Consider the following 23,780-nt stretch of genomic DNA (forward strand, 5'->3'; position numbering starts at 1 on the left):
AGTCTCGCCGTAAGTATCCGATTCTGATTAGAACCAGTGTATGATGCTCTATCATCAATTGTAAATGAAAGCGCCCAAAGTTTTTTCTATCTCTGAATGTCGCCATACGAAAGATTTTAGTGAGTATGGGCGCACGCGCCACTGATGAGTCGTTAGCGGTAAGATCGGTGCTGAGAATCCGGCTATTTCGTCATGCATGGGCGCATCCGAGAATGGAGTCCCTTCACTGGCTTCGCCTTCCAATTCACCTTTGTTTAATTTCGTCTGTAGGGTTATGGACTCTGGAAGACAACACTTACAAAAGTGTAGCTCAGGGATAGTACGACGCACGATCTAACAGGTGTAAGCAAAAATAGAGAGGCCAAAGTGTGAATTGGGCGGCGAAGCTTGTCCAATCTTTGAAACACTCACACGGACGCGGACGCACGAGGCTTCTCGGAGAAGTTTCGTTGCGCTCGCTCCTCTTCCGGTGTTCCACAATCAGCTTCTTTACTAAGGTCCAACTTCTCGTATCATTCTTAAAACTGGATTCTGTAATATCAGGTATACTCTTCGACTCTATCGCAGAGGCTATTTTAGAAGTCGGCAACATGGGCCTCGATATCCTACTCTCATCGGCCAAAAATGAAACTAGGAATCTCGCTAGCAGGCGTAGGAGAATAATCCGGTTCCTCGAATTGGGTTATACACAAGAAATGGCACCAGTTGATCCTTTACTGAACATCTGAAAGCGCACAGATCAGAAGGAAGAGATGTGAAATATATTTAATTCTAAGCTAATTCTGACCTTCATAGTAGTACGTATTAGCAGATACCCAGATGCTAAATGCCTACATTGTTGATAGGTGTAGTACCTCTGCATCAGCAGGCACGTATACGAACTGATCACAGCAGGAGACACCAAATGAGAGCATGTAATTATGAAACAAAGCAAGGTAGTCTATGTCTATAGACAATCTGGTATGAGCGCAATAAAGCAACGGAACTTAATGCTTCCGTTTCCTAGCAGGACTTTCACCGCTTCTATCCCTGGATCTCTTCCTTCCGCCTCTCGTCGGACTCATTGGATACGTGGGTGGTACGGTTGTAAAACTATTGTTTGAAAAGGGAGTAAGAGATCCTCTTCTGACTTTCGCCGATGTCCCGCATGAACCCTCGCCTTCAAGCGTCTGACTCAGAGCAGGAGGGGTCGAAGGAGGCTCCGTGGTTGGTGGGGTAATCGCAGTAACGCCAATATATTCACCGGTAGAGATTGTCGTATTCAAATTTTCCAATATTCGCCGATATCCCGCTTGAACACGCCCCCAGTAGTCAGGTTTTTTGGTGTAGATCCGGAGTAAAATCTCAGCAAAAAGTTCGGGCTGGAGATTCGAGTAATCCCCCTTTTCGGCACTGCGGCAGCCTGAACGGAGGCTCATCCAGCGGAATAATATATGAGGGAGTATATGACGTACTAGTGGGATCACGTTTGGAATAGAATTTGACATATTTCAGCGGATTCTGTTCCTTCATTCCATAGTGCATGGTAGATAAATCCACAATAATATCGTCTTCCACTAGTTCAGGAAAACTGGCAGGGAATGGATCAGTGAGAGCGTATCGTTTGACTTCATCAAAGATTTTCCGACTGGTGACATGCGTGCGGAAGAGATCTTTGAACTGCCAGTCTATGACCTTATAATCTACGCATTTGTAGATATCACGATCACGGATCCGGCGAATTATGGACCTCGAGGCTTTCAGCTCCTGAATAATGCATGCATCAGTCTGTGTACCAACGCCATGGAATTTCTGACGTACGGGTTCAATGGACGATTCGATCTCATTCATAATGTTGTCATTCAAGAACACGAATTTTTCTGGGTCAAATACCCGTCCAACAATATGCAGGTGTGGTTCCGCAGCCAAGAGCGCATCAATCAGCATGTACTCAATAGATCTTGCTATCAAGAGCGTCAGGGACTGCGAATCACAATGCTCGAGAGTCTAATACCTGCTTTGTGATTATAAATCATTTTGTGCAACTTAAATCGCGTTGCACATATTTCGTAGAGCTGATTCGCGTCCTTGATATCATAGCAGATTTGTTCCCCAATCACACGAGCGGAATTGATGATACTGACGTTGAGCAATTGAATCAGAAAACAGCTGCCAGGAAGAACGAAAAGTACTTGCCGAGTTAAGTCGATTCGGATAGGTTCGCCAATCATCTGGGAGTCCCTTTGGATGTAATCGAATCTAGGGCTTCCAATGAGCCACATGAGTTATCACAGCCAGACCCCTTACTTATCAACGTCAAGCCCGTTACGTTTGTTCGCCACGATATCAAAGAGAAACTCCTTCTCATCTGAGCTGATTGACATAAACGTAACGTGAGTTAATTGTGTTAATCGTTTGCAGGGCCACAGAAGTACTCACCTGCATTTCGAAGGATCACCGGCGATCAAAGCCTTGATAAATTGCTGGTCCTCCTCTGGGATGGGTATTTCGTACTCGGAGATCATGAAGTCAAACATCATTTCTGACCCTTGCTCATGTCGCCATTTTTTCCCTGGTCTATGGAAGCATGTCTATCAGCCAACTCCTGTCAATCATTGAGCTTAAAGTACGTAGACGTACAGTGCTCTCGGAATGAACATCCCATCCCACACGTGGCTCCATGGTCCGTGCCCGAGATCATGGCACAAACCTGCAATCTCGACACAGTCTACGTCGCGGTCCGTGATGCAAAGCTCGGGCTGGTCCCGCTGAAGACGCGTGGCTATTAACCGGGAGAGATATGCGACACCTATTATATGACGTTCGCCTAGTATGCGCGAGAATCACCTCTCAAAAACACTGACATACCTAACGAGTGTTCAAACCGGCTATGAGAGGCGCCAGGCCAGACATAGGAAGAAGTCCCGAGCTGCTTGACGTCGCGGAGTCGTTGGAATTGTCGGCTAGTCCAGGACCAAGTATATCAGTTCGAAGAACATATAGGGGTCGCATTAAGGTCATACGTATCAATAAACTTTGATAGAAGCATGTGCACCGGGACTACAAACGTGTCACTAGTTCCAGATGCGAAGACGCGAAGTAGACGTACTGTAGTCGTGGATCGGGTCTTTAATTGATCTAACGAGGACTCTACGATTTGCTTCAATATATTCTCTGGAATGCTTGACAATATTATCGTCATCGTCGTCGCACACAGCATACTCCGTTGGTGGTGGCATGGTGGTAGAGATATGAAAAGCGTATGCTGCAGGTGGCGAACAAGGACAGAATTATGATGTCCGCACATTCCACGAATTTTACATGAGGTCGCGTACACATCTGCAAATAGTAGCATACATTGCCAAACAAATGTCCTTGCCTACGAAATTTCCTTTCCTCTTCAACCCTGCCCTGTAAGAAGCGCAGCGTGAGTGCAAGCTTAAATAGAGTAATATGTCTTCCTAAAGCTTGGCAGGTCGGTCCGTGATGGACGCAAGTATCTTGTAAAAGAGACGTCCCAACTTGTCCGGAATACGCTGAGGTATCTGCAAATTCCAGCACACCGAGTAAGTACCAGCAGTATGTTTGTAAACAAACAACACGCTAACCAAGTGACCAACTTCATTTATTTCCGTCACACTAGCAAACTTCCTGCCGGTGGATGGATCTACTAATGCTTCATGGACTTCCTTAGGGCTGCTTATTCGACGCGAATAGGTAAGATGCTCTGAAGAGACAACAAAGAAATAGCGCACACGAAATCCTTATCTCGCCCAATTATCAAGTGGACAGGAAGAAGAGAACACAGTCTTGTCAGTTCTTCCACAGGTCTTGTCGCGCCCGGTATATCAAAGTACATCGCCTAGAAAAAAGTCAATACATCGATTTATCAACACGCTGAGGTATATCAAACCACCTTCTCTTGTTCAGGAGCGCATGCTAACCTCACGGTGTTAGACGAAGCCTTTTCGGTAATTGCATGGTTCTGACAGCCAAAATGTCTATGAGTTATCCGAATTTCGGCTATTCCAAATTTCACGAACCACGAAAGCCTTGATCACTCTTACATCCCATTGAGCTACTTGCGGATGGGATACTAATGACTTATGGGCAGTCTCTCGATCTGACCATTCGGAAGTCCTCCTTTCAGCTCCCCTCCCAAGTCTCTTCCTCAATTCCGTTAATGGCTGATCACCACCCGGACTGACCATAGGTTCAACGATAATCAGCGATATAAAAGGGAAATCTGGCTTCATTCCCTGCAACAGCAACCTGGGTATCATACGGCGTCAACAAACGATTACCGATGACGTCGGGGAAAGTACTCACAATGCATTCGCGCCCAACGAGTGTCCTATGCCCACTAGCCTTCTCTTGCCAAAATCTACACCAAACACTTCTGGCGCTCTCGTCAAGAATCGATGTACGGCTGCTGCATATCTTTCACAGCTAACTGCGTTCCAACTAGTTAGTACTATTCCTGAAACCGAACGACGCGTAATGGAAATCTCACAACCACTATCACCCTTCAAGATTTCTTCATTCAAGACACCGGAGTGTCCGTGATTAGGGCAATCCACTGCCCAAACCTCTCGCACCTCCACCTTCTCAGCCCCCCAGAGAACTATAGCCTCGAATAATGCTTCCAGCGTCGGTTCCCACGTCTCTTTATGAAAACTGGTAGAATGCAGTGCTAAGATCGTCACCGGAGTTTTACCTTCATTAGGCCTATCAATCTCTCTCAGGGAATACTTTTTCGCGGCGATAAAGAACGGGTAGTCTTCTCCATTCTCGTTCATATCTGGTGGCAATACTATTGATTCCTCCGATAACATCATTGTCAGACACTTGATACCCCACACGGAGAGAGATGTGTGACTGGAGAAATTAGGGTCAAAGTCCTTCTCGGAGCTGGAGGTTGTTGATTCGTCGACGTCCGTGCACTAGGTTTATTACTCAAGGGATCACGCCGATTGGGGCACAAAAAGACAGGGCCCCTCTTTCCTGAGCCACCCGTCCTCCCACGCTCTCATTTTAAGTTTAACTTGCTTCCACAACCGTCGTAAAGCCGCATCGTTTAAAAATATCAATAGACTACATGTCATACATTTCAAAGACTGGTGCTAGCAGTAAATTGCAAGCGGAATTCGAGACGAAATTCACGTCAAGCCTTTATCTCTCCGAGGTAATCAGAAGCTCAGGTTTTGGCCGGCTGTGTTAGGGACATTGCTACGCGTTGTAGCCGCGGATTGGAGACTGTAGCTGTAGGGAGGGCTATTGAAGTTGCCTGACGGAGCCGTGTTTTCACCTCCACCGAAATCATTGCCACGAGCAACAGCGAAGCCTCCGTCAGTAGAATAGAGAGGCTTCTGCTTCGCAGGGTCTGCAAGGAACCTTATCAGCTTGGGGCTTCGGTCGCAAAATCAGGAAACGTACTCGTCCAAACATTGTTTTCAACGAGCAGCTGTGCACCATCACGAGTGTTAATGCCATCGGCGTTGGCGTCGAAGACATTGTTGAAGATGTGTCCATGACCAAACCGGAAAGAGGGGGTACGAGAGTTGAGGTTGTGCCACCAGTTGCTGGCATAGGTTACGGTCATAGGCGTGTCTTCGCTGCCGTTACTGTCAGAATGACCGACGAGAGAGCCTTTCCAGTGGTCGTGGAGCCTGGAGTTAGTGACAGTGATACCCGTGCATCCGTGGGTGATGTCAAGAAGGCCATCGTAGCTAGAAACACAATTGAGTTAGAGAAATTACAAGCGGCTTGTCTGACCCACAAGTCTTTGTCGTGGTCCCTGTCGCTGGAAAGGTCGACGTGGTCAACCCAGACCTGGTGAGCTTCTTGAATGCCAAGGGCATCGCCGACATCGGCAACGACCCTGGAGATCTTGACGTTGCGAATGATGACATTGCTCTCCCCAAGAACACGGAGCCCAACACCGTCAAGAACTAGTAACATTTGTCATATGTCAATTGAGAAAACAGCAATGTGCACGTACGGGATCCAGGTTGTCCAAGAATTGAAGTATTGGACCCTACCCTGACAACAGCGCTACCAGAGATGCGGCCTCCACGTTATGAAATAAGGATATATGAATTTCAAGAAAGAGAAAAAGGACCATACCAGAAATGAGGACAATTTTTTTGCTGTCGCCACTGACAGCGTTGGTCAATTGGTCAAGAGTAGTCACAGTAGTTTGTGACCCGCCAGAACCACCTGATGTTCTAATTTAATTATGGTCAGTATTCTATCCAATCCTCTGTACAAAAACATACCCTCCGTTGAGAGTTGCGTAACCGAGATTAGCAACGTCGTTGACGGATGCACGCCGCTGAATGGTACCGGCCTATCAAGCAGGCGGAGTCAGCGTTCATCCAGATCCAGGACATGAAGGTTGTATACATACAGCGGCAAGTTGAACAGCGGCGAAGGCCACAATAGAAGCGAGAATCCTCATTGTTGAGCAGAAAGCAGTAGAGTCAGAAGATAACAACCAAGTTCTGGTTGAAAGGTCACCCTAGAACACCTTACTTTTTATACCACTCAGTAGCATACGACCATAGCAAAGTTTTCAAAACAGAATCGTCACCAGCTGACCTCCACACCAGGTAATTAGCCCAAATCTCACTGACACCCGCCGTTTCTGATCGACAGGCCTGACAGCTGGCGATGAGATTGTATTCTTCTGCAAATAAAGAGCGGTCCGCCCGGCCCTTGGCGGTCTTCTCCAATATGTCTGTATATGCGACGAAAAAAAGGCTATTGCGTATGGACAAACAACTCCGTGAGCAATGAGGGCACTTGCTGTGAGAATGTGACGTGACTTGAAAGATAATTTTATCATGTGGAGACGAGTATCATGGAAAAATCTGATTTTTCCGAGAAGCAGCGCGTTTGTATGAACATCTCAGACTTACTAGGTATTCTTCGCCGAATAGAAACGTATTTACTTGGCCGACTCAGGGAGAGTTTCAGGCGGAATCAGTTAAACATGATAGCGAATAACCCAGCATGGCCAGCAGTTGCAACGTAGTAGCGGGCCGTCCTCCCACCACCATTCCGGTTAGCCGTTCAAGCATTCGAACAACCGGGAGAATGATACAAGAACTGTCATCTGGCTCGGCAGAAGGAACCTGAACGGTAGCATTTTGAGAGCTCGGCCACGGCAGAAGTCCATCGTTACACAGTGTATAGTTGCATCGAGCTTCTTGGGTACACGCCTCGACAGTGGTATGAGATTGACGAAACCGAGGATGATCCAGGGCAGTGGGAGTACAGATCAAGATGGTGTCATGAACTGCTGCCATCCTGAGTGCAAACATTTGTCCTTGTTGTTTGATCCCTTTGATATACTACGTGACCTTGGTCACTTTTATTTTACTTTGTTCCCAGAGACACCGGACGTCAGCGCAGAAAGCACAGTAGCTACTAGGCCACGAGGATGCCACGAGCAGTGTTGGGAGCCCAATAGCACAAAAGCAAAAACAAAGGTCACCGAACGGGCGAGTTGAAATTCACTTTGTTCCGAAAAGTCATCTCAAGAATATCGTCTCGAGATATGGGTATCATGTATCTGAGCGATTTAGCGTATTCAATCTTTGACCTCGTATACTCCTGTGCCAACATCTGAGTCGTTGTCTCGAGTACATCAGGTTTTTAAAACTGATTAGACACGCACATCCGACTGAACTTGAATCCGAGAAACGACACTTCCTATATAAATAAATACCCAGCACTATTTTCGGTCGGCCATCGCCACAAATCAATCCAACCCACCCCTGAATCAGAATCGAGTGGGTATTTTCCCAACGCCGACTGTTGAGGTTATTTGTTCTTAGACCGTACGCAGAGGATCACGGTCATTCTTCTGATTGTTTGAAGGTTAATTCAGCCTCGAAAGTACAACGCATTACGTTTCTATCCATAAACTCGCAAGAAAATGAATTTACAGGGCATCTAAATCAGCAGACACTCGATTCCTGACTAGAGTCGAGCAGATAGCAGTTAACAGACCATGTCCAATTGTCAGTGAACCAAAGGAAAACTAGCAGAATATTTCAGCAGGCGACATCGTCCTATTTGAAGATGAATTGCAGTGACCAAAATAAAGGAGGCGCATGACAGTGCAAATGGAAGCGAGTACCAGGACCGAAAGGTACAGATTTCGACCAAACATAGAATAGACCTCTTGACGAATACCCCACACGCCAGTGAGAAAGAATCGAAACTAGCTTTGTACGTGCGATATTCATTCGAGGGAGGCCCCTTTCATGACCATAAGGCTAACTCTACACCGGCATTACTTGATCATGATTAATCTTTCAAATCATCGTCCTCAAAGCCTTCCTCATATGGATGCTTTAGTCACTTGAAATTTATCCAATAGACAGGGTGAGACTGGATGTCCAAGTTTGATTTAGGACTATGATTTCTCCGGGAATACTTCGCGATGAAATTTATCCGTCGGTGACAGTATAAGCACCGAAATTCTACTCACGACGCGGAAACTAAGCGGAAGTTTAAGAACCACTTACTCGCCTCTCCCATCCTAAACGTACCGCCCGGACCGCATGCACAAGGACATTTACATCCCACCTAAAGAGCACCTCAATCTCACACCCGGTGTCACGGGCTTGCGGCAGATTGAGGTTCCATTTTCCCAAAGTCGAGAACCCAGTACTTTATTCAGGAGGCGCGTGATCAAAGGCGAAAGAGCAGAAGACAAATCAACCTGCCATTCAAATTCGTTTTACCTGATACTGTTCCCACCCGACCTCCTTTAACTTCTCAACTTTTTCGAGCACTTCCTTTTCCATGTTTTTCATATATTCTTCCATCGCTCTAACCAACGTTGGTGTTCCAGCAGATAATATCCTGACCGCCAACAGGCCGGCGTTAACGCCATTGTTAATAGCGACAGTCGCAACAGGTATTCCTCGCTATCGAACAAATATAATATGTCAATATCCCAATTTATATGATTTTGACAACTCACGGGCATTTGAACGATGCTATGAAGCGAATCGACTCCATCGAGAGTACTCCCTTTCACGGGAACACCAATGACAGGTAAGGGTGTCATAGCAGCAACCATGCCCGGTAGATGAGCTGCACCTCCTGCTCCTGCTATGATGGCTCGCAAACCCCTCGTTGTGGCAGAACGTGCGTATTCAACCAGACGATCAGGAGTTCGATGGGCAGAAACAATGGAGAGCTCATACGGAACTTCAAACTGATCAAGTATCCTCGCGGCGGGTAACATCACATGCAAATCAGAATCAGAGCCCATGATAATCCCAACAAGGGGGTTATAGCTTGAGAAGCCTGAACCAAAGACTTGAGGAGGAGGAGCGTAAGGGTCAATTTCTTCCGGGGTCGAGAAGTGCATTGATCCCAGTAGCGGCCGTAGGCGAGCTCGGATATCAGAATCAGAATTTGCAACGATGGTGATATGTCCCATTTTACGACCTTTTCGACATTCGCTCTTTCCGTAAAGGTGGACAGCGGCACCTGGAACTGTCAGTGCAGTTTGCACTAATGTTTCTACCTCCTCAATGGATGATGACCGGCCGATTAGATTCATCATGACGGCAGAGGGTACTTTCATGGCAGTGGATCCCAGAGGAAGGGAGAGAATAGCACGTAGATGATTTTCGTATTGAGACGTTTCACATGCCTCGATTGTATAGTGACCCGAATTATGGGGGCGAGGTGCGATTTCGTTGATATATATGTCACCTTCAAAGTCGTTACTAGTCAATATGGCTGAGACGCCAGGTACACGCACCGTTCTCCATCAAAAACATTTCCACACCGAAAATACCAGCACCCGAAAACGACCTAACAGCCTGCTCCGCAACCGTTCGTGCCCGAGCCTCCAAAGTCGCATCCCTCCCTCTCAAAGGTGCAAATACCAGGTGACAGATATTGTCCTTGTGGACAGTTTCTACAACAGGATAAGAAACAACATATCCGTGCGTGGCACGAACAACCATGACTGCGATTTCTTTCATGAAGGGTACCCATTTCTCTGCGTAGAGAGGGCGCCCTCCAAGTGCAGCAATCGCATCTTCAACTTGTGAGGCATTCTTTACTGCGAAGTTTCCTCGACCGTCATATGCGAGCGTGCGGCTTTTAAGCATGAACGGGTATCCAAGTGCATCTCCTGCCGCAAGCAAAGATTCTCGTGTATTTTCTACGCCTAGAAATTGAGAGACAGGAGCGCCGTGGGCAGAGAGATGTTCCTTCTGACGAAATTTGTCCTGTATGATCTTTATAGTCGAAGGGCTAGGATGTATCTCTACATTTGTGGACGCTTCAATCTGTTGAAGGGCGTCAGCATCGACGTGTTCTATTTCGACCGTCAATACATCGACTTTTGAGGCCAGTTCACGAATTTTTTCGGGGTCCGCGAATGAGCCATCGATATGAGATAGGTGAGAAGCTGTGGGTGCTGAAATTTGTTTCGCTGGTGCATGTTCTCCAGTGTCTAAGATGATAATTTTGATATTCAGAAGTGAAGCCGATGCGGCCAGCATGCGACCAAGCTGACCACCCCCTAGTGATAATAGTTGGACATGGTTATTGAAGCACAACAAAACTCATCTATAAGTCGATTGAGATCAATAAAACAACATGCCGCGAGTAGTGAACTACGCACACCGAGAATCCCGACAACTTGGTTCGACATCGTGGTGGTTGTGGAATGAAAAAGGATCTTATCTGAAAAGCAGGAAGCCCCTAGAATGGGGTTAAGGTTCGATTCAACCCACATTTTTCACATACTGTAGACCTGCCTCTCAATGCCTCCCGCCAAGGCCGCGAATTCAGCGCCCAGAAAACGGATACGAAAACGCAAACGACGAGCTGCGTCGTCTTCCAGCTCATCTTCCAGCTCAGACTCATCTTCAGATGAAGACGACTCCCCGCCAAAAATTGTCAGAACGGTACCAAAAATAGTGGACGAAAACTCGGGGGATTCAGAGTCAGAGTCAGATTCCTCGGATTCAACTTCGAGTTCAGAAGCTTCTTCACACAAGAATGCAACTACGACAAAATCAGCTTCTCCTTCAAAGCCAACAGAAATACGTCGATCACCTTCACCCTCTCCACCTCCTACAGATATTCCTTCATTTTTACCCTCACGGAACGATCCTAGTACGGAGGAAAAGGAGAGAGAAATGAAGGAGAAGTTTAGAAAATTTTGGATGACTTCTGTTGCCGAAGGATTTCGTGATGACCTCGAAGAACTGCGCAAGGTCCTCTCTTAACTCTTCTCGTCGATTTCTCTGTTACTTATGCTTCCTCAGGAATCTAACCTTGGAACTGGTCGTCTAGCGCTCCTTATAGATTCGCTGGCATCAGGCGCGGAAATTTTCTCGTCTTCAAAACACGGTGATGACACCGAGATGGATATTGTGATGGCCCCATAACAGCTACGCAGTAAGTTCTTTCCTATCCTTCTATATACTGGCGGTACTAAGATGCGGGCAGGTGTTCCGCATGTACGCTTTGACAAAGCCTAGAATGGGCCGAGTAGCTCTCATCTACACGGCGGCTCCATCTACACGGCGGCTCCGGTAATCAGCTCAGGCTGGAAGTCAAAGCGGAGTAGATAGGTACCGGTGCATCAGATTGTTCTCCGTCACGATTTCACGATTGTTGTACAAGAAACCTCCAAATACTCAGAAGTGAATCTCAAGCCATAAGCTATGTTCAAGTTATATGCTTGGCCTTGACTCGCGGCGCTTTCTTTCTTCCCATCTTACACCAGGACTCATATACTCGTCGGCTTGAACCAACTTTGGGTTAACTTGTGTCCTTGGTCTATATGAAGATCATATTCATTTTAACCTTTTACGATGTATGGACAGATATGGACAATCTCGACTGCAGCCATTCTTCCTGTAGGAGTTCTTGATACGCTAAGGCAACTCGGCTGCACACTGCTAAAAGACACAGCTCAAACAAGCAGCAGGCTGGGTTACCGTAGGATTAACGACTTTGTGCAACATCGTTATTCAAAAGTAAGACTTACAATAGCGAATCCTGCGGCGATACTCTGAAAGACGCACTGGACAGTGTTGGAGGTAAGGCCGGTCACATCAGCCTGGCCTAAACGGACACTTCAGGATTTTTAGTTTTTTTTTTTTGTATGATTGTACTTACTCGGTTGTTGACCTTGAGCAATGGCCTGACTAATATTTGCCAGGTTGTTGATAGCCAGTCCACAAGGGACTATAATTCCTGCGGTCTCGTTTCCGATTGTTTGAAGACATGCTGAAGGAAAGTTGAGTACTAATATTCTATGATAAACGATACAAGTCAACGCACTGGCAATATCACACTGCGCTTGACGAGCTTCAACCTCAAGGGTGGTGTCCCGCTTTTTGCTGGTAGGACTGCCCATGGCGGATAATGCGAAAAAGACCGAGACGATGGGTGCGAGTGCAAATTTCATGGTAAGACTTGGAAGAGCTGTTGAGGTGCACTTCTGTAGAAAAAGGACGACTCTTCGTCTCTTAAATATTCTAGCAAAAGCATGTATCCTTACTTGGTTCCCATCCAATCAGTCCCGAAAACATCTGATATATGCCAGGGAGTCTCGAAAACTTGGGAAAACTTAGTTTTACACGCCGCTAATTTACACCAGTTAGGCTACGATGTCGAACTCGAAAATGATAGCTATTCCTGATACTTCTTATTTCACACAGAATGCCTGGCCAAAGTGCGCAGTCAAGTAATATATCATTCAACTGCAATGATTGTTTGATATGACCTGAATTCCGACAGCGGTTTTTAGATCAGTGGGACTTTGATGGGAAAGTACATTCCACACTTTTAGTCGAATTTTGCTCGTTCATACCGGTATACTGAACGAAACAAGTTTGGCTTCAAAGAATTCCACGTTCAGACAACTGCATGCCGCCAAAGGCCATACCCATGAGATACAGGAATATATTCTCAAAAAGTCCATACTACGAACCCTGGAACACGGAGAAGCAATCTCTTTGACATCGTTGCGTTTGAGCCGCATCGACGTTCCACTCGTCTTCGTCCTATTGATTACTGAGCCTCATGGTCACCTAGTCTGTCGTTTATCAGATTCCTACTTGGATGAATCTCTGAGAGGGTAAACTACTAGTAAAACAATATTTCTTGACATTCCACGATCGGGAGAAGTTTCCATCGCTGGAATTTTACTCTGACGGTGTAAGCTGAAAAAGATATATGAAGCCAAGTGTTTACAATAAGTCACTCTCGTCAATGGGCCCTGAAACAGATTCTCATTCTTCACACGTGTACCTAGGCACAGATTCGAAATCGGAGTCTTTCTTATACTACAATATCAACCACCCTCATTCAAGCTGGGAAACCGGGGAAACCGGGTGCTGGGAAACCGGTCGCTGGGCCACCGGGTGGGGCACCAATGCAACCATTACAACCGGCCGGCTGTGGCAATCGTTTAGGGCTCACGAGCTGGCACATTGTTGTCACTCGAAATGGGACTTACAATAGCGAAGCCGGCCGCAATGCTGGCGGAAATACATTTGATTGTGTTGGAGACAAGGCTGAACTGATCAGCTTGACCTAGAAAAAGAGGTGTTTCAACACGGTGTCTATGTTCTATGTGAATGTGCTCACTAGGTTGCATGCCCTGAGCTTGAGCTTGTTGAATTTTAGCAAGATTGCCAACGGCATCTGCACAGGGAGCAATAATTGCGCCAGGCTGAGAGCCAATCGTCGAAATGCATTCTGAGTGAAAGGTAAGCAAAGGAGGCTATGATCAAATTGAGTGTTGAAGAGAACGTACTAGCAACGTCGCACATCGGCATTTGACGAGCGTCCAGTTCAACGGGGTTACCGAAAGCCGACAATGCGAAGAAGGCAGGGAGAATTGCAAGAGTGAATTTCATGATGAGACTGGAAAGCTGTTGACGATGGCTTCTGAGGAATGTAAGTCGAATCCTGCTCCTTTAAATATTCCAGCAAATCTTTAGCTAGTACGTTGAAGGTGTGTAGCAAAAATATCTTGCGCGCACCGATGCGTCTAGAAGACTGGTGCTGTTCTGGTTTTGCGTCTGAGTCACCCACCCGCGGTTATAGGCTGCCAATATTTAGTTTAGCGTTAACCCGAAGCGTATTACAAGTGAAATAACTTGCTCATGTATCTGGGGCCAAAGGTCACTTGATGGCAAGCAGCACAGACTAGAATGCAAAAACATAGCAATATCGAAGGACTCTGTTTGTTCGAGATTCGGATTAGCTTGAATATTCAGGTATGGAACCATCGATTAGACGACATGCATTGCTTTCCGGAGGGCAAACTCGCCGGAGAAGAGTCGAGAATTAGACCCCAGTAAGTTGGTGTTGTTCTGGTTTAAACCCAGTCATCAGGTCCTAAATTGAACGTAATGGGATTGCAAAAGTAGATTTGGAAATGCCGAAGAGCCGCATCTAAATCTACAAAGGAGTCGAGCAACAATCACGCAGCATGAGTCATTTCAACCATTCCATATGTCAAATCATTGCCTCGAGGAAAAGCCGTTGAATTGACGATCTCAAGATAAATTTACACCTTGTTTGATAGGTCATTTCTTGCCCTTCTGACTTGTGCTATTCAGACATAGCTTCCTTCTTCACGAAGGAGTGAATGCGACGGCTAGCTGCTTAATGCATTAGCACATTGGCAAAACTGGGAATATCAAAACATTCTACAGTATTCCTTCCTTTTGATGAATAGATAAATTATAACCACTTTTCCTAGAGGACTGGTGCTGTTCCGGGTTTGCGCCTGAGTCTTACACCCGCGGTTATCTGCAAATATTCAGGATAGCGTTAGCCCGAAGCGTAGAAGTGCAACAATTTGTTTTTATGTTTTAGCGTTGAAGGCGCCGAAGGGAAGTCCACTTGATGACAGGCTCCACAGACTAGAATGCAAAAACATAAAAATATGGAAAGACCGTTTGTTCGAGATTGGTTAGCTTGAAAACTCAAGCTCGAGCTTCGAACCTTCGGTTTGACTTACATTACTTTCCGGAAGGCACATTCGCCGGGGAAGAGTCGAGATTAGATCCTAATTGAGCCTGTTCATCTGGTGTAGACCCACGCTATTCCTCCTGAAGTCAACGAAGTAACAGGACTCGGTATGTATTTTCAATACATTTAATCAAAAACCAAATCAAGTTACCGTCAATGAGTAGCATTGTGGTACGCCTGGTCGCTGGTACAATCTTTGATGGTAAATGTCGGTCCCGCCGGGTTCGACGACCCAAAGGTTATGCGATTTCACATCAACAGTCACCTTCTCCGATTTACCGGGATTGTAAACTAGTTAGTGATCAAATCACAACAAGGTTAGTATGGGAATCCAATCAACCCTTGGTTCGGAGTTACGACGGAGCTGCGGTCACCAGTAGCATACTATACCCGAACCACCTCTTTCCCTGCCAGGATGGCTGCCCGTGTTGGCGATGGTGACAGAAACATTCATGGAATCGGCTGTGTCAACGTTTGACGGAGAGAATTCCAGGTTCGAGCTGTTGCAATTAAATAAGCTCCAATGCACTCCACGAGTTATGATATACTGAGATATTCCTCGTTATCATATACAACGTTAGAGTAGACGGTGTGATATATTCGAATCAAGGTTCCGCTCTTCGATTTCTTATCGCCTTGTCATTAAATTTGTGTAAGCGGGCTTTAAGCTCAATCAATTTTATTTGTGTTACATACCCACCTTAGTATGTCAACGACGAAGACGATCTCATTTGTCCTTCCCATATAACAACATCTTCATGATATCAGGGTCATTTCCCCATGCCTCAGGCTTGTTGCTCATTTCAAAGACAAGATCTCCGCCGTTGATAAATTGGGACCAGTTGACGAAAGGTGTCTCAATAGGCTTCCCATTCAGAGTTACCGACTTGACATATGGATTCTTGGCTGCTCCCTTTGCCGTGATGGTCAAACGATTGGAGCCACTGCCGTCCATTCGGGGTAGATCAATAGTCATCTTGTCATAGAAAGGGCTATTGAAACATTGAAAGTCATTTTCTAGTATTATGTCAAAAGTTGAATAACAAACGTACGATCCCACAGCATATATAGCGTCTGCCGGGTTGACTGCGTACATTCCCATAGAACTCCAAATGAACCAAGCGCTCATCTGACCACAATCTTCGTTCTACACACAAATAAATTTTAACAAGCTGCTTGAGTGCAAAAGTCGAGGTAGACTCACGCCAGAGATTCCAATTGGCGTATTGTTATAGTTTTGGGTGGCCATCTCGCGTACTCTTTCTTGCGTCTTCATTGCAGCTCCAGCGTAGTTATACAAATAAGTGACATGTTCGGATGGCTATATCCTCTGGTCAGCGACATAGATTTGCTGAATTCGGAATCGAAAGGCATACCTCGTTCGTAAACTGATTGTGACCACCGTTGTAAAACTCTTCTAGACTCTTCACGAAACCGGTCCGGCCACCTCGGTATTCGATAAGCTTATCCATGGCCTGAACGACATCAAAGGTATAGACCCATTTGTCACCTTCAGGAGTTTCCAGGTTCAGTGATAGATTCAACGGCGGTGGTGAACACTGACCCTCTGTCCAGCAAGCATCCGGTCCTGCCCAACTTCCATCGGCATTGCGGGCCTCCATGAACCCGGTCTCGTTGTTCCAAATAGTGAAGGGGTTCTTTTGAGAACGCTCGTAAAGGAAGTCTGTGACATTGTCTGGTTTCCCCATGATTTGAGCAATCTTGTATACACAGTAATCTTCGTCTGTACGATTATAAAATATTTAATGACCCGATTAATCATCGATTAGTCCAAAAGGCTTACAAGCATAATCCAGGGTCCGCGAGCCAGCCTCTGAGTGAACGTCACATGCCACCCATCCTTCCGTGGAATAGTTAGAGCCAAGGCCGGCGCGGGCTTCGTAGTCAACATTCTACGTCAAGTTAATGCCAAGTTCACCTGGATGGTTTGCCATATCTCACCTCTTCGCGGTCGGAAAACCTGCAATATCATAAGTTAACGGTCATGATAATCATCCAGTAGTTACCTTGTGTTCGTATCATGAAGCGGTGGGACTGTTGCATCCTTCCACACTGCTTCCCATACAAGGTCAAGATCAAAGCCGGTGAAGTTCTTGACCATTACCTCCGCGCACATACTATCTGCGGTCGTTCCGACCTATTACAATGATATTCAGTCCAAGTCCTGCCCTTCACTTTCTACTAAGTGTTCACCATGATGTTGGTCTCAGCAATGTTTTTCCACATTGGCAATCGGCCGGTCTCTCCGCTCTTTCAACAGTGCTCAGCATAAAGCAGAGGATATGACAGAAATTGAGTACCTCCACATAGTCCTGCAGCATACTCCGCATCATACCGGGTATCCTTTCTGGTGCCATCATGGTTATAAATCCCCACTCTCCCCGAAACACATCCTTAAGACAACTAATCGTCAATTCCAGGTATTTCATAAGGCATAATTCCTCACCCAGTTTGAATACCCGTTGTAAGAATCACCTTCATGGATCTTGTTATCGTAAGCCGAGTAGTACTGGCCATTTTCATGAGTTTCGTAAGGATAAGTCATGGCATGAACCATGGCAGTATAGAAGACTTCGAGCTGCTCAGGAGTAGCCCCCTGGATTGCAACGCGATCAAGTTTTTCCGCCCAAGTAGTTCTCGTCTGCCGAGCGATTGCCTCGAAAGCTCCTGATAAGAATTCAGTAAACCTAGAAGGGATGGTGTGTTCTTCAACATACCGTTTTGCTGAGACGAGTCTGGAATTTCCATTTCGAGGTTCTTCCTCGCCTGCTCTATCGAAATGAAACTGGTTCCCACTATTACACTAACGACGAACGGTTTCTCTTCCCCATGGTACATAACGTACGCATTCAGCATAGGACCAGTTATGCTCGTTCCGTTTACCAAAGTGTCGTTGGCAATAAGGCCGACAGTCACATTTGAAGACGATAGAGGAGGATCAAATCTAGCAACAAAGAATCCCTTGAAATGATCTGCAGATTCTTTGCCTGAGTTTGGTGTGATGATCGAGTCCTGACGTTCACTGGAATAACCAGATATTTCGTTCGAGGCCACAGAAATATTGACGTGTCCGATAGGGAATGTGTAGTTGGATTCAGTAGATGTTTGTGTTGATCGACGAGCAGCGTCAATCAAGATGTAAGGGGTTGCCGCATCCGAAGAGTCTGGACCTGGAGTGAAGGTGAAGCGTGTATAACCAACACGAGAGGCTGAAAGCGAAACGGGAAATATTTTTGAGTAAATATACCACATAAAGTAGGGCTTCGTACTCACTTGCGGTAAGCTCAGCAAAAATTTCTCCGCCATAAGTATCTTCTAGCTCAACACTGTAGTATGACGGACTCATCATCTCATTTCCTTTCTTCTCCAGCCCTCCTACGTAAGGTAAACCGCGACGGGTGAAATTGGCCTCGACTCCTGCAGGGCTTCCATCAGGTGAAACTCCGGAAACAATAGCGTGACTGCAGCTCTCGCCCATCCATATCGCAGGTTGATGTGTGCTCTGCATCCCATGGTGCTTGGTGTGCGTGTAGTTATACGGCAAGGAAGAAACATAATTGTAGGCCGTTTGCGCAACCCAGCGAGTCATGCCAAATGGCGGCCCGACGGCCGGGATCATACCTCCTGAACCATCTGGAGTTACGCCGCCATTTCCTATCAACCTATTAGGAATCAGTAAACCAATAAATCGCTCGAAACAGAACAGGGAATCGTACCCATTAACCGCGTCAACTTGAGCACTCTCAGGAAGCCTGAACTTTTTATACGGAAGAAGACGGCCAGTAGGGTAATGTTCTAATGGGTCTGAGTTCCCGGAGATGACGAGAGTAGAGGCTGAGATGACGAACAAGGGCAACAGCGCCGAGCGAAGGAGCCGCATTGGGGAGCCTCAGCCTCCAACCGGGACGTGCCGTCGCATTATATACTGGCGAGCAACCCAGCGGTATCGAATGTTGATTCGAATCCAAGTCTGCTGAGAAGATGCCGGAGAAGATACAGAAACATATGAAAACTGAATTGAAAGGGCATGTGCATTGTGGAGAGGGCCAAACTGCAAGGTCAAATGAACATCAACTGATCATGATCACACGTTCGGTCACCGGGTCATGATCAGAAGCGGCACCACCATCCGGCTGTACTTAGTTTTAGTTCAAATGTCCGCATTTCTAGAAACGATTGTCATATTCCTACCATCATCAGTTCGTTGCAAGACCACGGTTCCCGCATCTCCAACCGCACCAGCAGCAATCAAAAAGTCTTCTCCGCCTTGACTCGATGGTCCAAATTCCATTCCTCTAATTTGTATGAGGCCTGTGAAGATTTGATTAACGAGTTGCAAAGACTCATTCTACGTTCCCTTCTTAACCAATTCAAAAATCGCGCATCTAACAACATCTTCCACAAATCAACCGAGGGCGAGCTGCGCAGAAATTTCTTGAACAGCTCTTCAGCGTCGGAAAATGTCGACTGGTCGTTCAGGAAGAAGTTGATATAGGCAATTTGCGCAGAGGCCTAAGTTGCCGGCTGGCGTCAAACAAATGACGTTTGTAAGTACGGCACGTGATTTCCGAGTGCCTCAACGTAGGTCTAGTCTCTTTTCTAAGTTCTTGCTCCCATACTATCTTGACACCAAAAATGCGCTACAGAGTCGCGAGCAATCCCAACAATTTTCATGAAGCAATGAATTTGAACCATTTCTTCTGTGTGGCAGAAAATGAAATTGAGGACGAGATGCTGACTGAGATCTACAACGGTGTGAAACTTCCAACTACAGTCAACAATGACGAGGTACAGCAATGGCAATTTATCTGATATCACCAACTAAGCCAGTTTCGTAGTTCAAGCAATGGTCCTTTCAGGTTTCGGGCCAGCATATCGCATTTGAACACTATCCCCTATCCCCCGATGACCCTTACGACATTTCACATTTGAAATTCATGTTGCTCAAGCTGTGGCACCATCATATTCTTGCTTCCGAACGACTACAAAAGTCGGAATATGATCTTCGGAGTGCCATTGATACCCTAATGCGCGAAGCATTTGATAGCAATTGCAGAAAGTACCATGGGCTAACACATGATACTTCTTTCCGGTAAGTATCATGAATACTGATAATTTAGGAGAATACTGCTGACCAATCGCAGAACCGAACAGGAATTGTGTCTTCCAGCAGTACCTCCAGGTATAGCGAAAGCCGATGCGGTTGTTTGGTCGCAAATCCCCCTTCCATTAGAACTTCTCTTCGATTTTGTACCCAACCACTATGTTTTTTCGGCTGAAGGGAGCGAAAGGCACCACATGATAGCCACCTTTGCATTCGAAGCAAATGTCGAAGACGAAGACGCCGCCAGATCGCAACTATGTTTTGATTTATGCTCAGCGCAGCATCAGCGCCGTGCGTTTGGATTCACAAATCACCGGATCTACGGTGCGCTGTTGGTTGAAAGTGAATACAAATTGTATTGCTCGAAATGGATCGAGGAGCGCGTCGTGCGTCCTTTTTTTTCCTTCCAATTTTATCGCCCTCCATTAATACGCATTAACCAGCGCATATATCCAACTACTATCAGTGCATTTGACTTGCTACAATTCCCAGAATTTCTTAAGCTTTTCATCTTCCTCTGCCGACTTGCCGAGGAGATCTATACTCAGGTGCAGGAGATGAAGAATGAAGTGCAGGAGAACGAGGAGGGTTTCAAGAAACGCTTCATGGATGCTGCTCAGAACCCATGGCGACCTCGGGAACATTTTCTTGGACCAGATTCGGGAGGAAAATCCCACCAGGATGGTTCTGTCGATGATTCGCTAGGGGAAGGAATCAGTGATGGTATGGATTTGGACAATATTCAAAGTGACGGCCGGGAAATATGCCATCAGCATTCCTATGTCAAACAACTTCGATCGTCTCCAATGGAGGTTAAGAGCTGGGTTAACCTGACCACAGAAGACTTAATCAACGCCCCAGAGTAATTTACACAGTGACCGTTATGCTGCCCCCGCAACTTCTAGTACTCACTTTTGTCAATATGTTACATCATTCTTGTAATGTTTAATATTGGTATATGTTTCATCCTCCATTGATGAGACATGGTCTTAAATTCATCCTCTACAGTTATTTACAAGCTATCTACAAATACGCTATTTCTCATGTAGACTTATTGCTCGTCGAATCAGATTGTTCTCTATCATTATTCCGGGAATCATGTTTTCTCGCGGCTCCTGCTTGCTCAAGATTCACCCTCCTTCTCGTATCCGGACCTAGCAAGGTTCTGCCCAACTCATCGCCCACAGTGTTCCCGACCTGTTCATGCGGTGCACCTGGTCTCATTCGAAATTATTTGATTCACCAACGCTATTCCTTGATACCTCAGGTATATAGATTTCAAGGACGAACCATTGGTATTTTACCAAGGGTATCAACACTTCTAAAACATGCGGAACCAAGGAAAATAGGCTGTAGAAGGGTTTAGAAACAGGTCGGTGGAATATGTTTGAATTGCTAGTGACTTATCATTAGTTGGCCACCTTGTAACTTCGCGCTAGTCTGCTTGGACATGGAAGGAAATAAAAAATGATATAGCAAACTCAACCGTTGGTTCGAAGGAGAAGTTGCCGGAACATCTGGAAACTGAATTAAGGGGGTATGTGCATTGTGGAGAGAGTCAAATCGCAAGGTCAAATGAACATCAACTGATTGAGTCACACGTACGGTCACCGGGTCGTGATCAGAAGTTGAGATAGCTACACCACCATCGCCGTTCTTAGGATCATAAAGTTGAGAACAGTTGTTTATAACCTTTTTTTGCTCCCTCCACGCGTAGTGATTCCACATTGTATCAAAATCAAAACTCGATTTACGTCCAGCTCGAGCGTCGTTCCAGAATCGTCAAGGCCGTCAAATGTCATGGTACAGTAGTAGGCTAATGAAGTGCAACACAAGCCCAGATAGATTTAGATCCAAAGGAAACTGGTACGAGTAGGGATGTCCGCATTTCTAGAAACGACTGTCATATTCCTACCACCATCAGTTCGTTGCAAGACCACGGTTCCCGCATCTCCAACCACACCAGCAGCAATCAAAAAGTCTTCTCCGCCTTGACTCGATGGTCCAAATTCCATTCCTCTAATTTGTGTGAGGCCTGTGAAAATCTGATTAACGAGTTGCAAAGACTCGTCCTGCGTTCCCTTGTTAACCAATTCAAAAATCGCGATGGAATCTCCTCGAGGATCAAGTGCTCTCCCAATATTCCTGTTTGAGACGTAGATATAGGGAGTGGGGAATTTCGAAGTAGGACTTGGGATAAGGATTTCTGCAGCAGCGAATTGTGAACCTTGAGGTTGATCAGGAGGGATGATTGACACCGAGGAAGTTATCTGCGTAGTCTCATCGAGTGAAGCCGGTACTGCCTGAACGGTCAATGTGGAGGAGAGCTCGTGTATCGTAAACAATCGATCCTCTGCATAGTTGTCAACTTTTGCTTAACGATAATATAAATGGGGAAGACGTACCATGAATGGCAATATGACGCGGGCCGCTTCCAAGCGGGTGAGGAAGGGATCCATGGATCACGAAGGAACTAGGGTTGCTCCCGTTCTGGACTAGTCGCCAGATCTTGTCTTGTCCCTTGAATATACATGAACACCAGTCAAGGACAGAACGAAGATGTAATAACTACTGACCAAATCTGGGACATATATCTCACCTCCGTGCTCCAAAGCCATGTGTGGGTGAGAAACAGAAGTACTATTTTCAAGTGGAAACTTTTCCACGGCAGCATTTTGTTCGAAAACCAAACCCTCGTTGGTAGGAACCACACGCCCGTTACCAGTATTATAGTTCATCACCGCAACTTGTCCCGTTGAAAGAGCTACCGCGAATGCCGGCGAGTCTCCGCCAGATGAAACCGTATCTTGGGTTACTAGGGATCCATCCGAGTTGATGGTGAATGACTGTAAACCGCCATCTGCATTCTCATTGGTAGCACTAACCACGTGGTTATCGAAGATGATCATGGAACGAGGGATTTACCAGATACTCACTAGAAGATGCTCGCATTGGTGGGGTGGCCCGTGAGCCATGATGGATTTATACCGGTTGTAGAGCGGCTTGCGACCGAGAGGGAAGATGATTGTGGGTCGAATAGATAGGTGGCAACGAAGTTGTCATATCCTCCGGCAAGGATTCTGAACGCCATTTCAATGAGACAGGTTAAGGGCACACAAACTAGTAGGAAGGGAAGAGATGGAAGTCGAAATGTTTCGAAGATGGGAACACCTTTTATGTGTTACGTGTCATAGCCTCGGTGGAACCAGTGTTGGATATAAATATATTAAAAGTATAACAATTAGGAGAGAGAACCAGAGAGAGCTGGATAATTGAACCTCGTGGCCAGGGCGAGAGAATGCTTGATTGCTTTCCCGGGGATTTCGATCAGGATCTTTTGAAGCACCAGAGATTCGGCGGTCCAATAAACGACGATGGTGAGGAGGCCCGAGAATTCCGTCCCGTTGTAGTGTTGCACCCCCTCGTTGTATTCAAGACTACAACAACCAGTGACGGTCAATAGCCAACACGACAAATCATGCCGTGATTACTAATGTTGCAACACGCTCGGCATCCCCCGCAAGCGAGGAAACAACGTTCACTGTAACGCTGATGACTTTTTGTGAACCATGCTCTTCCCTTGTGTTATGGTTATTATGTTCCACAAGAGCACCATCCTCGATTGTCGAAAACA

General features: G+C 46.2%; 10 protein-coding genes across 10 annotated transcripts; 2 read left to right on the forward strand and 8 right to left on the reverse strand.

Moving 5' to 3' along the window:
* Nucleotides 1-822: 822 nt before the first annotated feature.
* Nucleotides 823-3,038, reverse strand: AGABI2DRAFT_213044 (hypothetical protein). Its single transcript, XM_006457519.1, has 9 exons — nucleotides 3,003-3,038; nucleotides 2,848-2,942; nucleotides 2,620-2,788; nucleotides 2,419-2,556; nucleotides 2,287-2,352; nucleotides 1,994-2,238; nucleotides 1,801-1,943; nucleotides 1,455-1,746; nucleotides 823-1,402 (listed from the first exon to the last, which is right to left on the reverse strand). The coding sequence occupies exons 1-9, from the start codon at nucleotides 3,026-3,028 to the stop codon at nucleotides 987-989; spliced, it is 1,590 nt and encodes a 529-aa protein (XP_006457582.1). The 5' UTR covers nucleotides 3,029-3,038; the 3' UTR covers nucleotides 823-986.
* A 402-nt stretch (nucleotides 3,039-3,440) lies between these two features.
* On the reverse strand, nucleotides 3,441-4,814 carry AGABI2DRAFT_79986 (hypothetical protein; the record flags this gene model as incomplete). The annotated part of the gene is made up of 7 exons (XM_006457520.1): nucleotides 3,441-3,524; nucleotides 3,588-3,675; nucleotides 3,735-3,841; nucleotides 3,896-3,964; nucleotides 4,023-4,251; nucleotides 4,309-4,432; nucleotides 4,496-4,814. The coding sequence occupies 7 exons, from the start codon at nucleotides 4,812-4,814 to the stop codon at nucleotides 3,441-3,443; spliced, it is 1,020 nt and encodes a 339-aa protein (XP_006457583.1).
* A 226-nt stretch (nucleotides 4,815-5,040) lies between these two features.
* On the reverse strand, nucleotides 5,041-6,729 carry AGABI2DRAFT_139877 (hypothetical protein). Its single transcript, XM_006457521.1, has 7 exons — nucleotides 6,389-6,729; nucleotides 6,258-6,328; nucleotides 6,106-6,206; nucleotides 5,981-6,049; nucleotides 5,759-5,930; nucleotides 5,416-5,708; nucleotides 5,041-5,362 (listed from the first exon to the last, which is right to left on the reverse strand). Exons 1-7 carry the CDS (start codon nucleotides 6,437-6,439, stop codon nucleotides 5,169-5,171), a joined length of 951 nt encoding a protein of 316 aa, XP_006457584.1. The 5' UTR covers nucleotides 6,440-6,729; the 3' UTR covers nucleotides 5,041-5,168.
* A 1,913-nt stretch (nucleotides 6,730-8,642) lies between these two features.
* Nucleotides 8,643-10,674, reverse strand: AGABI2DRAFT_230061 (hypothetical protein; the record flags this gene model as incomplete). The annotated part of the gene is made up of 4 exons (XM_006457522.1): nucleotides 8,643-8,921; nucleotides 8,978-9,720; nucleotides 9,770-10,540; nucleotides 10,645-10,674. Coding segments are annotated over 4 exons (1,745 nt in total), but the record flags the coding sequence as incomplete, so codon positions are not given.
* A 110-nt stretch (nucleotides 10,675-10,784) lies between these two features.
* Nucleotides 10,785-11,665, forward strand: AGABI2DRAFT_189064 (hypothetical protein; the record flags this gene model as incomplete). Its single annotated transcript, XM_006457523.1, has 3 exons — nucleotides 10,785-11,240; nucleotides 11,292-11,424; nucleotides 11,476-11,665. 2 exons carry the CDS (start codon nucleotides 10,785-10,787, stop codon nucleotides 11,412-11,414), a joined length of 579 nt encoding a protein of 192 aa, XP_006457586.1. The 3' UTR covers nucleotides 11,415-11,424; nucleotides 11,476-11,665.
* Nucleotides 11,666-11,930: 265 nt separating this feature from the next.
* On the reverse strand, nucleotides 11,931-12,442 carry AGABI2DRAFT_123441 (hypothetical protein; the record flags this gene model as incomplete). Its single annotated transcript, XM_006457524.1, has 4 exons — nucleotides 11,931-11,960; nucleotides 12,020-12,096; nucleotides 12,151-12,261; nucleotides 12,316-12,442. 4 exons carry the CDS (start codon nucleotides 12,440-12,442, stop codon nucleotides 11,931-11,933), a joined length of 345 nt encoding a protein of 114 aa, XP_006457587.1.
* A 761-nt stretch (nucleotides 12,443-13,203) lies between these two features.
* AGABI2DRAFT_196217 (hypothetical protein) lies at nucleotides 13,204-14,172 on the reverse strand. Its single transcript, XM_006457525.1, has 5 exons — nucleotides 14,146-14,172; nucleotides 13,796-14,089; nucleotides 13,627-13,736; nucleotides 13,496-13,572; nucleotides 13,204-13,434 (listed from the first exon to the last, which is right to left on the reverse strand). Exons 2-5 carry the CDS (start codon nucleotides 13,896-13,898, stop codon nucleotides 13,341-13,343), a joined length of 384 nt encoding a protein of 127 aa, XP_006457588.1. The 5' UTR covers nucleotides 13,899-14,089; nucleotides 14,146-14,172; the 3' UTR covers nucleotides 13,204-13,340.
* Nucleotides 14,173-15,748: 1,576 nt separating this feature from the next.
* On the reverse strand, nucleotides 15,749-18,922 carry AGABI2DRAFT_123443 (hypothetical protein; the record flags this gene model as incomplete). The annotated part of the gene is made up of 13 exons (XM_006457526.1): nucleotides 15,749-16,013; nucleotides 16,074-16,168; nucleotides 16,226-16,342; nucleotides 16,398-16,765; nucleotides 16,826-16,934; nucleotides 16,984-17,002; nucleotides 17,049-17,179; nucleotides 17,236-17,292; nucleotides 17,343-17,435; nucleotides 17,489-17,709; nucleotides 17,760-18,251; nucleotides 18,316-18,704; nucleotides 18,759-18,922. The coding sequence occupies 13 exons, from the start codon at nucleotides 18,920-18,922 to the stop codon at nucleotides 15,749-15,751; spliced, it is 2,520 nt and encodes an 839-aa protein (XP_006457589.1).
* A 755-nt stretch (nucleotides 18,923-19,677) lies between these two features.
* On the forward strand, nucleotides 19,678-21,096 carry AGABI2DRAFT_181742 (hypothetical protein; the record flags this gene model as incomplete). The annotated part of the gene is made up of 4 exons (XM_006457527.1): nucleotides 19,678-19,830; nucleotides 19,902-20,134; nucleotides 20,187-20,532; nucleotides 20,590-21,096. The coding sequence occupies 4 exons, from the start codon at nucleotides 19,678-19,680 to the stop codon at nucleotides 21,010-21,012; spliced, it is 1,155 nt and encodes a 384-aa protein (XP_006457590.1). The 3' UTR covers nucleotides 21,013-21,096.
* Nucleotides 21,097-21,861: 765 nt separating this feature from the next.
* AGABI2DRAFT_196220 (hypothetical protein) lies at nucleotides 21,862-23,271 on the reverse strand. Its single transcript, XM_006457528.1, has 4 exons — nucleotides 23,083-23,271; nucleotides 22,723-23,026; nucleotides 22,552-22,666; nucleotides 21,862-22,499 (listed from the first exon to the last, which is right to left on the reverse strand). The coding sequence occupies exons 1-4, from the start codon at nucleotides 23,235-23,237 to the stop codon at nucleotides 21,994-21,996; spliced, it is 1,080 nt and encodes a 359-aa protein (XP_006457591.1). The 5' UTR covers nucleotides 23,238-23,271; the 3' UTR covers nucleotides 21,862-21,993.
* Between the last annotated feature and the right edge of the window lie 509 nt (nucleotides 23,272-23,780).

This window comes from Agaricus bisporus (assembly GCF_000300575.1).
Source record: "Agaricus bisporus var. bisporus H97 unplaced genomic scaffold AGABI2scaffold_18, whole genome shotgun sequence".
Classification (NCBI taxonomy): domain Eukaryota; kingdom Fungi; phylum Basidiomycota; class Agaricomycetes; order Agaricales; family Agaricaceae; genus Agaricus; species Agaricus bisporus.